At 38.6% G+C, this 14651-nt stretch overlaps 1 protein-coding gene across 1 annotated transcript; it reads left to right on the top strand.

The window, feature by feature from the left end:
- Nucleotides 1–7568: 7568 nt before the first annotated feature.
- On the top strand, nucleotides 7569–11313 carry zgc:113314 (uncharacterized protein LOC619272 homolog). Its single transcript, XM_067410604.1, has 9 exons — nucleotides 7569–7681; nucleotides 7868–7933; nucleotides 8093–8125; nucleotides 8265–8342; nucleotides 8462–8590; nucleotides 9228–9356; nucleotides 9453–9581; nucleotides 9837–9888; nucleotides 10191–11313. Exons 2-9 carry the CDS (start codon nucleotides 7874–7876, stop codon nucleotides 10256–10258), a joined length of 678 nt encoding a protein of 225 aa, XP_067266705.1. The 5' UTR covers nucleotides 7569–7681; nucleotides 7868–7873; the 3' UTR covers nucleotides 10259–11313.
- The last annotated feature ends 3338 nt before the right edge of the window (nucleotides 11314–14651 follow it).

A 14651-nucleotide genomic window follows, 5' to 3' on the forward strand; every position in this document is an offset into this window, starting at 1 on the left:
ACCTATGTGTTAAAGTGAGAACCCCACGGAAGGAAGATTGGTTATTCTTGTCACTAAGCTTGATAATGCTAGTTTTATAATATGTAATATATATGGCCACAACTTAAGATCTGCCAACACATCTTTTATTTTTTTATTACAGAGGAGTATTGAAGCATTCAACAAGGCCTTTATTATTGCTGGAGATTTTAATGATGTATTAGATAATTCAGCTGACAGATTTCCTCCTAAGATGGGCCTCACAAATAATATTATCTTTACTTTGTATGATTATTTTCATATTGCAGATGCATGGTGCTATTATGACCCTGATGAAAAGGAATATACTTGGTGTAATAATTTGTTGTCCTCTAAATCTAGAATAGAATTTTTGATTTCTCAACAGTTACTGCAATATGTGTTTGATGTGAGTCAACAGTATGCTGCATTCTCTGACCACTTAGTAATCAAGATGATTTTGCAGACTAAACACATGCAGGGAGGGTACTATGCATGGTTATTTGAAATTGAATAATAATCTGCTAAAATATAAAAATTTTAATGATCAAATCAAGGGATTAGTTAAAGCTATTTTTTCAAATAATAAATTTGAGTCTCATGGTGCTAAGTGGGAATATTTTAAATATAAAGCAAGATTACTAGCAATAAATAGATCTAAAGCCTTAAAAGTGGTTAATGATGACAGAGAAGCCGACATGCTAATTAACATAAACACCTACTAAAAAAAGACAATCTCTCTGTTACAGAAATTAGTCAGTTAAAAACTTTGCAATTGGAATTATTAATGCTTCAAGAATGTATAAAAAATTGAACAATGACTTCTATTATGAAACAAGGGGTGATAACTCTCATTCCCAAACCAGACAAAGATGTAACTATAATTGATAATTGGCATCCTATCACTCTTCTTAATTTTGATTATAAATTAGTCGCTTCCGTATTCGCCAAGAGATTAAAACAACATTTACATCTTATCATTAATGAAACACAGACCAGATTTATGAAAGGTTGTCATATTATTTGTAATACTCTACTTGTTCTGGATCTTAGTGATTATAGAGATGAAATCAAGTCTGATGCAATTATCTTATTCCTCGATTTTTTTTATAAGGCCTTCGACACTGTAAATCACCAGTTCCTTCTAAACTCTTTAGAGGCTTTTGGATTACCTCAAAATTTATAAATATTGTTCAGATGTTGTACAAAGAAATAGATAGCTGTATAATTTTAAATTCAGGTACATCACCATGGTTTCCTATTCTCCGTGGAATACGTCAGGGTTGCCTTTAGAGCCCCTTTTTATTTTTATTTGCTGCAGAAACATTATCCATAGATATTTTGCATAATAACAACTTTGCTGGCCTGAATATCTTTAACAGAGAGATTTGAATCTCACAATTAGCAGATGATACTACTTTATTCTTGAAGGATAAAGAGCAAGTTTCTCCAGTCTTAACTACAATTAATGCCTTCTCTACCGCTTCTCGGCTTAAACTTAATTCATCAAAGAGTAAAAGTATTTTTCTTATTTGACACTATAGAAACTGAAATTGAAAATATACCAATTTGAAATGAACAAAGTGAAATATTTGGGGATTCATATAACGAAAAATGTAATTAGTAGACAGTTTCTGAATTTTTTTGAATTATTGAAAACAAATGTCTCGGTTACATATGTAACCTTAGTTCCCTGAATAGGGAACGAGATGCTGTGTCAAATGCTTTGGGAACACCTCTGCACGTTTGCGTCGCGAAGCACATATGAAATCAGTCCAATAGGGTGATGGAACGTCATAGGCAGGTGACGACACTGACCAGGAAGTTTAAAGCCTACCCGACAACACACTCATTCAGCTTCTGAATTCTGAAGCAAGGCGCTTACGGGCATGCTGGGAGTGTGGCAGGGTGACACAGCGTCTTGTTCCCTATTCAGGGAACTAAGGTTACATACGTAACCGAGACGTTGCCTTTCAAGGGAACTCTCGCTGTGTCAAATGCTTTGGGAATGACAATCCCCACGTCGCCATATGAGCAAGAGACCGTCTGTGTGAAGACGAGAGCACCTTCCCCCCCTGGAGTAGAGCCAAGGTCTAGCTCGTAGAACCTCACAAAAGTATGTAGCGAGGACCAGCCTGCTGCATCACAAACTTCCTGGAGAGAAACTCCTGACAATAGTGCTTTGGAAGCAGCCATACTCCAGGTCGAGTGAGCTTGGACAGCCAATGGTGAAGGCTGACCAGCCGACTCGTAAGCAAGTGAGATGGCCTCAACCACCCACTTGCTCATTCTCTGCTTAGATGCAGGGTGACCTTTCCTAGGTGACCTGAAAACAAACAACTGGTCAGATTTTCTCCAGATTTTCTCCACAGGGCAGCTCTGTGGACATAGGCATAGCCCTGACAAGGCGCAGCAGATTAAGCTTTTCCTGGTATGACGTCCGAAAAGGAGGAGGACAGAAGGCCTGCAGCAAGATAGGCCTCACATTATTAATAAGGACCTTAGGAATATAACCCGTCTATGACATTGGTTTTGCAAATCTTACATTATCAAATGTCAGCAGAAATAATAACAGACATATTAAGTTCAAGTGAGCAACTAATTCTGAAAAACATCACTTCTGCAGTACTTGGCAGGCATCCAATATCTAACCACAAATGTGTCAACATGACCTGTCACACTGGAACACTTGAAGAACAATGAAATATAACAAGCATACATACTTTTAAAGACACCCGAAGAATGACCATAAGGGTACAATAACAAGTAAATACTTGAAAATATGATGAGAATTAATATATAAAGTATGAGTACATAAATATATGAAATCAAAAGTAAAATTGATAAATCATAAGCCATAAATGATTAACATAATTATGAATAAATTGCATGAATATGAATATTGACCATTTTGGATCCACCAGCCGCCATCTGCTCTGATTGAGCCAGAATCAACCAATCGTCAATGTAGTTTAAGATGCGGATGCCCTGCATGCGCAAGGGCGGCAGAGCCGCGTCTACACCTTTGGTGAAGGTGTGGGGTGACAGTGCAAGGCCAAAGGGAAGAATCCGATATTGGTAAGCTTCGCCCCCAAAAGCAAATGCCAGGAACTTCCTGTATTGTGGGAAGATAGATACGTGGAAGTAGATCTTGTAGATCTATCGTGACAAACCAGTTTTCGGACCTGATTTGTGACACAATGTGTTTGACTGTGAGCATCTCGAACTTGAGCTTTGCTACCGTTCGAATTAGCTGATGTATATCTAAGATCGGACGCAACCCCCCATCTTTTTTTGGAACAATGAAGTACCGGCTGTAAAAAACCCGGCTCCCTGCTAGGAGGAGGGGCCCTTTCTATAGCCTCCTTTTGCAGCAGAGTCTCTACTTGTGCCAACACCAGAGCCTGCTCGGGGCCCACCGCTGTGGGTAGAACCCCGCTGAATCAGGGTGGCCATGTTCTGATTTGAACAGCATACCCTTTTTCTATCATGTGCAGGACCCAATGAGATACTTTTGACAGACATTTCCATTCTGTCAGAAAATCTACTCAAGGAACCAGCCTCTTGAGGCTGGTCTCTGGTGTATTTTGGGCAGCCAGCACAATGCCCTGAAGCGGCGCACCGGCAGGGAACAACGTGCTTGGCTGCCTCAGAGAGGGGAACTACTGCGCCCCGGCACTGCGGCAGGGTTGGCAGAACGCCCCTCTGAGGGCGCCGAAAGGCAGACAGGCACCGTATAATGAGGTGAACACCATCTGGCTTTGGAGGTAACCACCCTCAATATCCCGATACCTCTGGCATCAGGATTCTTTGACGAAGCTCTTTTAGTAGGAATGACAGTCCTCAGATCCATCTTGCCCTTCGAGGACTTTGCCTGCGAGTGTTGCCCTGCCTCCCAGCTCCTTGGATGGGGAGTACACTCTGCTTCTGGTGTTGTCTGTGTGCGGAGCTCGTACTCTGCTTCGGCTGCTCTCCAGCCCGGCAGCCGCAGAGACTTGGGTTCGGCGAGGAAGAAACTGCTGTAGAGCTGCAGCTTGTTTCTTTGATTTGAAAAACCTCTTGGTGACAGTAGAGATAGCATCACCAAAGAGGCCAGAAGGGTTAAGCAGAGCATCCAGGAGGAAGGTTTTATCTCTATCTTTTATCTCTGTGAGATTCAACCATAAGTGCCTCTCGTGGCCACTAGGGCTGCCATAGACCGGCCGATGGAATTGGCCGTCTCCTTGGTGGCATGGAGAGCTAAATCAGCTGACTGACACAGCTCATGGATGACATCCGCCCCCACTTCTTCACTTCCCCCAAGTCACTTAGCAGATCAGCTTGGTATGCCTGCAAGATGGACATGGTATTCAGACATGCCGCAGCCTGACCTGCAGCCGAGTACACTTTGCCCACCAGTGCGGATGTAGTTTTAAATGGCTTGGTGGGTAGAGTCGGGGCTTTAAGGGACAATACAGACTGAGAGGAGAGATGGCTCGCAAGCGTCTCTTCCACCCTTGGCATCGCCCCATAACTATGCCTTCTCATACCTAACACATTACTGTATGTTGATGTTTGAGGTGTAAATACACTGTATGAGACAGGCTTATTCCACGACCTCGACACCTCAGTGTGATCTAAATATATCTTTCATCTAATTTGCAGCTCATTTCTCGGCTGGCCATTCGGCCATTCAATATTCAACTTTGGCCACAGCAGGAGTCAACACCTCCACGAGCTCCTCACTAGCAGGAGACTGAAGTGGCGAGTCTTCAGCTTCACCTGTTTCCACACTAACAATATCCAACTCCTCAGAACTGGATGTCATCAGTGCAGCTGCCTCAACCGGAGCGGAAGAAACCACAGCGCGTGCTTTAGATCCAACAGTACATTAGATCCGACAGGAGAGGGCTGAGATAGGGCAGTGCCCATCTCTAAACCCTCTGTTAGATCCATCTGCAAACCCCACAAAATCAGGTGCCAGACCCGAGCCGCGGCTCGGCGGGTGCACAGCGTTCTCATGGGAAGAAGATCACAATACTCACAAGCAGCTCCCTCGAGAGCTGCTTGGGCATCCTGCACTCCCAAACAAACACACATCTGGTGTGTATCCCTGCCCGTAATGAAACGAGGGCAGAGATGAACACACTTTCTGAAATGCTGTTCGCACTAATAATATAGTGTTGGTAGACAGGCAACAATAAATAGGACAAACAATTTCACATGTAGCGCTAGCTGAAGACACAGAAGCTGAATGAGTGTGTTTTTTGGGTAGGCTTTATAGTTCCTGCTCAGTGACGTCACCCGCCTACGTTCCGTCACCCTATTGGACTGATTTCATACGTGCTTCACAACGCAATCACACAGAGGCGTTCCCAAAGCGTTTAACGCAGCGCAAGTTCCCTTGAAAGGGAAATAAATTTTTAATAATTGGCTCCAAAGAGATTTATCAATTTTAGGCAGAGCTTTCTTATCCAAAACAGTAGAATTATCCAGATTTTTGTACCCTTCCCTGTCTTTAGCAGTATCACACCTCCAAAAATATAGATAAGATTTTTCTTGATTTTATTTGGGGTGATAAATCTCATAAATTGAAGAAATATGTTCTAGCAAACAAAAGGAGTGATGGAGGTCTTGAAGTCCTGAATTTTGATGATATTATCAATACATTTAAAATTAATTGGTTAAAAAGATGTTTGTTTGGGTCAAATTCTATGTGGTATCTAATAATATATTTAATAGGGTAGGTGGCCTCTCTGTTTTTGATGAAATGCAATTACTCCACTGGTAAATTACCTGTTAAACTGGCCAGATTTAATCAACAAGCTTTGTTAGCCTGGATATATATATCTATCAATGTCCGGTTTGTTTAAAGAATTTAACTCTGTTATAAAGGCGATTCCTGATGGATTAATATGTCTGATGAAATCTTCCCTTTCCCATGAGTCATGCTCAAAACAACTTTCACAGTTATGTTTGGGAGGTGTTTCGCTTTTAAGTAAAGAATGTAATCATAAATTTATTCGTCAACTTTTTCAATCTCGAAACTCTATTTCTCCAAAAGGGACATTTTTTTGCTAAAGATCCTCTTTAGCACCTTTAACACAAAGAGTAGGCTAAACCAGGGGGAAAAGACGAAGGCAACTCATTGGTTGTCTCTTTAAGATGACGCTGAGTGTTCCAAAAAAAATTTACCATTGTTTACACATGGTTAAAATGTTTATTTGTAGTGGTAACCATGGAAATCTACAAATACTATAGGCTAAGCTGAACTATGGTCACTGTTGTAGGCTAAAGGTTCAGTTTCATAAGGGACTGCCAGTGACAGGTAGCCTGGTAATACCAGACTCTGCTACTTCACTTTGCTTCGTAGACAGAGTCTGGAATGGCATAATAGAGAAGTGTTTTCTCTCTCGCCAGGGGGCGCTTGTCTGAAGTTTAAAATCATTGGTTACCCGTAAGCCAATCAGATACGTTTAGTTATGAGGTATGTTATGTGCCTGTACAGCCGCATCGAAGTACAGACATCATGCATCGAACTCAAATCTATAATTGAACTTCCACTGTAAACCTGTTGTAAACACATGATAAAACAAATGTTTATCAAACACTCTTCTTGTTCTGGCTTCAGTTTGAAAAAGAGTTGAATGTTCTCCATAACAGAGCGAATTGCATCCCGTGTCTCGTTTCCCATTTCCGCGGTCGTTTCGGATTTTGATTTCTCTAACCTACAATGTAAAACTCGGCGCTTAGCATCTACGTCACGGCTCTCAGCCCGCCCTCTGTTTGTTGATTGGCCCGGCTGTTTCCAGACCGGTGGCAAACAGAAAGCTCTGACGCTGTCTCAGACTGAGTACAGAAGTGAAATGAAATTGAGCGGAAGTAGGAAGTCTGACGTAGTCAGGCTAAGTGACAGGCTGTTGCACACTTAAAATGCAAACTTTGTATTCTGATAGTGTAGTTACAGAACAGAACATCAATACGAACTTTTAATGTTCAATTTAAATAAATGTAGGCTAATTGCAAAAACTAGCCTATTTAGGCTACTATTTCATTTTGTTTGTTGTGAAATAACTCAAATATATTATGTTGTTCTGTCTGCTGTTAAGTATTGTTCAGGGCTGCGTTTCCCAAAAGCATCAATGGTTTCTTACAATGTTAAACGCATGCAGCTGTTTGAATACTGTCGTCAGTGAGCGAACGCTCTCGGTGATTGATTGGTTCTGACTTGCAGCATGCATTAAATTTATTGTTAATTAAACAAAATCACTGGTAAAAAAAAAACACCTTGGTATCGATATTTTTTATTTTAGTATCGATACTTTCGATACTCAACGTCAGTATCGATATACCCATCCCTCATCTCTTCGAAGCTCTCACTCCGGTGGGTAAACCCTTTGAAGGGATTAGGGCATAGGGATGAGCCCTTCCGAATGGAACGCAGGGACAGTTTCAGGGGAAATTCCTACAGCACAAGAAGGAAGTCACATGGTTGTACGGAAACGCTTTATCGAGATGCATCCTTACTGCGCAGACCGATGGCGTATGACGTCAAGAAGGACAAGATGTTTCATTATCATTACAAGTTAGAAGCCGCTTGGTGCCGAATGTCACATCACTATTCTGAAGTGTTTGCCTACAATAATAACAACTATGAGGATTTTATTAAAGTTCATTCGAAATCGGCAGGATTCGCCTAGAAAAGGTAAAGCATACAGATCTTAAAACGTAGGCTACAGATAAAGTTTTATTGTTTCTGTTGATCCCGAGATGGAGATGTGTGTATTCATTTTAAGTTAAAGCCGAAATGTCATTAAGTTCGTTTTAGTTGCATGCAATAGGTTATGCAGATTTCAGATTTACGTGCTGTAATGAGTGACTTCTTTTAAAGGACAAGATGTCATGTCTACGTGGGAATCTAATATTCCTTCGAAGATTGTTGAGATTGAACAGGATTGTATGTCTGAACCTTTCACAAAACCACAATTGTCTTCTACTCTTGCAAGTTTTTTCATTTTAACTCAAAATTCATTTTAACTCAAAATTCATTTTAACTAAATCTTTTAACTTTTTATACGCTATTACTGAATATCTGTCACATTTAATTTTCTAATAGGTAAACAAGATGATGCTTACATTGGGATTAAAGGTAAAATTTCACTCAATATTATTCAATATTATATTCATAATGTCTTTCAATATACTCTGATTCATTTGTTAAATTCTTTCTTTGTTTTGAAAGACAATTCATACATGGACCAGTAACTTAATGATTTGTATCCACACAGAAACAAAGCATCACCTTGGACACTTTTAAATACATTATAAGAGACCTGGCAACACAGCTAGATAGAGTCACAACAAAGGTACATTACTAATTGTTACTGTTGGTATGTTTGTTTTAGACTTTTTTTTTTTTTTTTTTTTTTTTACAAGCGGATCATCTCTGTCTTGACAAGCCTCAATCCCTGTGTTTCTATTATAGGTTTTTGGAGAGTCCAAAGCTTACAATGTGGTGGATGATTTGAGTTTGGGGGAGTGTGAAGTTTTCATTTTCAGATGGTCTGAGGAACTGAACCGCTTGCATTCAAAACACAGAAGCCACCTAGGCAAGGTAAAAGTGACTTAATATCTGTGTTTGTACCTACAAACAGGGTCCAAATTTAATGCCTTCGAAAGTGCCAAATGAGAGTAAAAATTGCCTTTGATCAGGAAATAAAACACAGATGGACCTCAGGAAATGCAACAGTCTCCACTAATCTCCACAAAGATGTTGAAACTCCATGTTGAACACCTACACTTCACATTTTTTATATAATTTTGAATGCATTCTAATTTCAACAGGTGCATATTTCCTTTTCAAAGAAGTAAAGGAGAATAAGAGGGAAACAAAATAATCAGTTAGGGAGTTTTTCTAATTAGTCCCTTTGGTTCAACAGCTTATGGTTTTTGCTATTTATAGGCTTTATCATGTTGATGTCAGTCTACTTCATAAAGGGTAGTGTGGTGTTTCATGTTGTGCCAACAGTATAAAGATAGCATATTTAGAAAGGTATCAGAACCATGAGCAAACATCCATTCAAACCTACTGCCTTCAAAACAATGAATAATCAATCAGCCTCTGCTGTATCTTTCAGGATATATGACATGCATAATTTAAATTGCATTAAATTGCAAAAAACAAGTATTGCAGATACAACAAAAAGATAGTTTAAAATGTAGTTAATGTTTAAATGTTTGCATCTCATCAGATTTCTAATGTTGAGAGATTCAGGAGGAATCTGGAAGGTCTAAACATCAGAGATGATCAAGTTCAGACACTCACAGAAGTTCAGAAAGATTTTCACTGGTTTATTCACATTTTGAAGTCCCTTCCAAAGGTCAGTTATGATTAAAAGCTTTACTACTTGATCATACTGTCATTTTAAGCCCTTGCATATGAAAGTGGATTTATCTGCCTAATTAATTTTTTTTAGTCATCAGTGTGTCAAGAAGGATGCACTAGAAAAGAGCTGCTGAATTTATACAGACAGTGGAAGAAAGGGCATCTAAACAGTATGCTTCCCATCATGGACTTTATCATGAAGACACTACTCAAAGAAAAGGTATCTGAGATCATGTTTCTGTTTTGTTTGTTTTCTTGTTTTTGTATTACTCCATTATAATCAGCCACATGTGTAAAACTGTTTATAAGCCAAAAGCAACTTATTTTATTGAGTGACTGGATCATAGGGCCCTTCCTATTAGATTTGACTGCCATTTGAAAACCACTTCGAGTTTAAATTTGGAGCTGACAACAATCCTTCTGGAATTGCAGATGGTGACTATTTAAATAACTTTTTTGGTTTCTATGACTTTAGGATTCTGTTTTGAAACTGAGGCTTCAACATAGATCAGCATTGATGGAAACAGGTGGGTATTTTGTTTTTACATGTGTGTTATATTCACCTTAGAATGTGTGGGTTGTGTTTTTGTAAGCACATACGAAGTTGTGAATTTATAAGAAAATGCAAGGAGATGACTTTCTATATGACATTACTTCATATAGAAAGTGAAAGAGGCAAGGGAATCTTTTGAGAAATAAAACTTTATTCAGGAAGATCTTGTTATAGAGCTTCTCGAGATTCCTGTAAAATTCCAAAACGTGTATGCCATAACTTTTTTGTTTTTAATTTCTAACTTTATTTCTTCAATTTTTTTGTCTCCATTTTTAGGTTCACATGTACCATTGCAATTTGAACTGCATCTTCTAAAAGACTTGATTATGAAATTCTCACTTTAGAATTAATGTACCACCAGTGTGATCAAACTCTTTTGAGTGATAGTTCACATGGAATGAGTGAGTGAACCAAGGACCAGCACAAGCAATAGGTAACCATTTTAGCACAAAAAGCTGTAGAGGGCTGCATGGGAATTGGGATCCCGCAGGTCCCAGTGCATATCTTGTGGGAGCGGACTGTTTTACCTTTGCTGCGAGTGTGTAACGCGCTGGTTGTGTAATCACACACAAAGATGAAGATGAGTATAAACAGGTTAACTTTAATAATCCAAACAGGTACAATCCAACAGAGAAGCAGCAACACAATCATAATAGAAATGAGACCAGACCAAGATACAGCAACTGAACTGAACTTAAATACACAGACGATTAACTCAAAGCTATGATGATTAGTGCAGTGTCCATGGTGACGGACTGTGGCGGGAAAACAGAACAAAGGAACACGTGACTAATGAAAACAAACAAACTGAAAGTCTATGTGGTGTGAGCAGGGATCTAGAGGGCAGAGGTGGAGCTGGAGCGACCAAGGGCGGAGAAGCCGTTTGGGCCCTTCTCAAAGGGATGTAGTTGTTCAATTTTGTTTGGATCGCCCCTACAAATGGCATCTCCTTCAAGGGTCAGAAAAACACTGTTTGGAATTCGCCCTTGCTCTCTGATTGGTCTTGGTAACATGACCATTAAATCCAATGAGAAGCGCTTGAATTCAGCGAAGAACACAAATGTCTCTGTGATTGTAAGCTAGTTTAAAGCCAGATGAAACAGAGCTGATAAACAGGAGAAACACTGTGCACAACAAAACAGTCAGAAGGCTTTTTAATCTACGTCATCATTTACCATGTATATACTGTAGTAACACTAACTACACCACAGTATTGTGGCAGAAATGTGGGAAATTCATATTGAATTTTATTATTAATGTAGACATGTAAAGGATTAATGGAATATAATTACAGTGTTTGTGATTAAGTTGCATTTATACTAAATGTATTTAGGCTACTGTTTTTTACACAAATACCATAGAAACCAGTTACATTTTACCATGGTATTGCTATATGTGTGGTTTCAACTGTGGTTATCATGATCTAAATGTATGCTACTATGGATGTCCAAGGGTTAATTTTAATGCACTCAAAGAGTCAAAATATTAAAATTTTACATGTTACTGTTTTTGTTAATGAACACAAATGAACACAGCAAGCTACTGCTACTGTCAACTCAAGATACTGTCAAATATGCATTTCTAAGAGACAAACCTGTTTCATGATTTTAAACTATCACCTGTTTGAACATGTAGAAACTAAGAAACTAAAGATATTTATTTTGTAAAGGAAAAATGACTGGAAAAGTGTAAAGAATTCAAAATTGTATAAGGTTATTTTGTCATTTAACAACGGAGTCCGATCCTCCCTTCCCCTCCACTATGTAATTAAAGCTGCGACAGTCGAGTGCACGAAGTGTCCAACATTCCACACTTCGTTTTTTCTGTTAATTTAGTGCATCATCCGGGTATTTAAAGTGTACTTTTTCTTTTTGGAATTTTCAGTGTGAACGCACTACTCACACTATTTATACTTAAAAACGTCATAGAATAGTGCATAAGTACGCGAATTGGGACGCGCCTATACAGTGAGTTTCAAACTCCATTGTTTCCTCCTTATGTAAATCTCATTTGTTTAAAAGACTTCCGGAAAACACTCGGATCTCAACGTAACACCGACTGTTGCGTAACAGTCGGGATCATTAATATGTATGACCCCAATATTTGCATAATGCCAGCCCATTCGACGCATTAGACAAGGAAAGGCAGTATCGGTCTTTGTCAGGTGACGTCACACTCGTGAAAACCGAAGTGCATTATGGGTGTCGCCGCCATTTCTGAGGTATCCAAACAATCTCTGTATCAGTGCAGAGTTGTTTCTTCCTTGGCTACTTTTCATTGTAAAAATGGCACACTTTTGTTGTGTGAAAAGCTGCAATAATTTGTCCCACGATAGAAAATGTCAAAAACTTTACTACGAGATTAGATTTAGTCGGTTTCCTACTTGAAAAAAGGCTGTACGGAGAGTATGTAGAGGCAATAACAGAGGCGCCGGATCGCATGGGTTGCCGCGGTGAGACATCACTTTCGTCAAGATATCTCCATTCATGTATGTTTGCTTTCTACATTTCACAAAGGTAAGTTAGAGGTTTCTGTTTTCTAAAGTAGAAAACGTTATAGCAACGCATTGTTTTGGATTGTATGTGCTATGAAACAAGTCAATTTAAACTGAATCCCTTTACTTGAATATGTCTACATTTTTTTTTCTTAATTTTGCTACAGCATTTTCATACTTAAGGTACGACATTTTTGCTCTGTATCCATATACTGATTCTTATTTTCTGACTACTTTTTACAGCTGTGGTCTGTGGACCTTTTCATTTCATTGCAGATCAGCCTGCTTAAAGATTATGGAGACTGACCCCAACTGGACACCATCCCTCCCTACATTAAGGCCACATCAGCATTAAACACAGGCTGTGTCTCAATCAGCTCCCTAGTTCATTAGTTAGGGCACTGATCAGGACGGTCTCAGTCACAAAATTTGTATACACAATATACTGATTCAAGAGCTCAGAGCTGATTGAGATGCACACACAGACGTAAGGAAAAACAATCCAGTCAGCTACTTGGGTAAAGTTGGTTTTATATTTGCACATTCAGACTTCTGATAAATTGAGACTTTCCAATAAATATGCAATAAATTAATGTTTGCGAATTTTAAGCAGCGACATGATATTGACAACCAACGATTGTCAACTTATAACATTTTTCACAGTCGATCAAAATAGGCAAGTATTGTTTAATGACATATTTACTTGTGAATGTCCACTGAATGTCCAGTTTAGTGTGATTAACAAGGCTATTGAATACGGATGTGCGAATATAAAACCAACTTTACCCAAGTCAGTCAGCTAACACTATGGTCCATCAGGCTGGAGAGAGTGATCATCTTCACACTGAGAAGATGCAGGAGGCTGGAGGAGATGGTGATCTGCATGTGCAGAAGTAAACCGACTTGATATGTACAGGATGTCTGATGTTTGTTTTGGAGATGATGATGTTAATGTACTATACGGGTCTGCCAAACCTGGGAACCTTTATGGCGTTATTACAATTTTTTTTTTTTTTTGTGCCTCTGCGCATGTTTGAATCTTTTGTAGAATTGTAGTGTAAAAATGTGCTGATGCTTTATCCAGTCTTGCATGAACAATAAAGCATGTATAATAAAATTTTTCAGGGTGATTTGTAGATTTATGTTATATGCACTTATAGTATTAATAGGATAATTAATAATATACACAATCTGTAAATCAGATATTTAACTTGCATGACATATCTTTGTTTTTATTATTATTAAGGCTTTTGGACAAAAAAAAGACTCATAATGTCATTGACCCAGACAACACAGAGGTAGATGGAGGACAGTAATTTACAAATTATTTTGGCTCTAAAAGGTATACTATATCAGAATGTACTATAATAAAATACACTATTAAATTCTACATACATCTCTGATGATGCCTTGTTTATTGGAACAATGTTTATAGTGTTATACATTGGTTTATGTACTTAATGCAATAAAGAAAAAAAAATGCATGAAAAAAAGGGTAGTATTAGTTCAAAATTCTTCCTGATAACACTAAACCATCCTTAATCATGCACTTGTTATATACGGTAGTTAACACGAAATCATCATCATTATCGTTACTATACTGTGTTATCGCAGTCCTTCCTTCAGAACATAAATAAATCCTGCACCCATTAGTGAAATATCTGTGAGCTTCGAGGGATTTATAGTTTTTAAATTGTTCACTATGCGTTTATGCCATAAACAAGACAGTTAACAATATTTAAGTATGATGATTTAAGTAGCAATGCGGGGTCAGTAGCACTCCAACTTACTGCAGTCAGTTCGTACAGATCTATGTTATGAATGGATGGAAATTTCTCCAAATAACGGTCCCTGGCATCTTTGGTGAGTTTATCGCGATATGAAATTTTAACTTTGTTCTTGTGCTTTTTCATATTTGCGAGTTATTTGCTTGTTATCTCAACTCGTGTAATCTCTTTCATTCTCACAGTCAGCAGGGATACCACAAATATGGCGCCGCGGTGACGTCACACACAACAAAATCACGTGTCTGACAAAGACCGATTAACGTCTGGATCTGTGCACAGACCAGGTAAGCAAGCAAGAACAACAGCGAAAAATGGCAGATGGAGCAATAATAACTGACATGATCCATGATATCATGATATTTTTAGTGATATTTGTAAATTGTCTTTCTAAATGTTTCATTAGCATGTTGCTAATACTGTTAAACGTGGTTAAAGTTACCATCGTTTATTACTGTA

The sequence above is a fragment of the Chanodichthys erythropterus genome, chromosome 14, assembly GCF_024489055.1.
Source record: "Chanodichthys erythropterus isolate Z2021 chromosome 14, ASM2448905v1, whole genome shotgun sequence".
In the NCBI taxonomy this organism is placed as follows: domain Eukaryota; kingdom Metazoa; phylum Chordata; class Actinopteri; order Cypriniformes; family Xenocyprididae; genus Chanodichthys; species Chanodichthys erythropterus.

Bases quoted from the DNA above. Each gene is read 5' to 3' on its own strand.
- zgc:113314 (XM_067410604.1), top strand. From the start codon at position 7,874: ATGTCATGTCTACGTGGGAATCTAATATTCCTTCGAAGATTGTTGAGA. The intron at 8,591-9,227 runs GTAAAAGTGACT...GCATCTCATCAG, and splicing joins ACAGAAGCCACCTAGGCAAG to ATTTCTAATGTTGAGAGATT. The intron at 9,582-9,836 runs GTATCTGAGATC...CTATGACTTTAG, and splicing joins AGACACTACTCAAAGAAAAG to GATTCTGTTTTGAAACTGAG.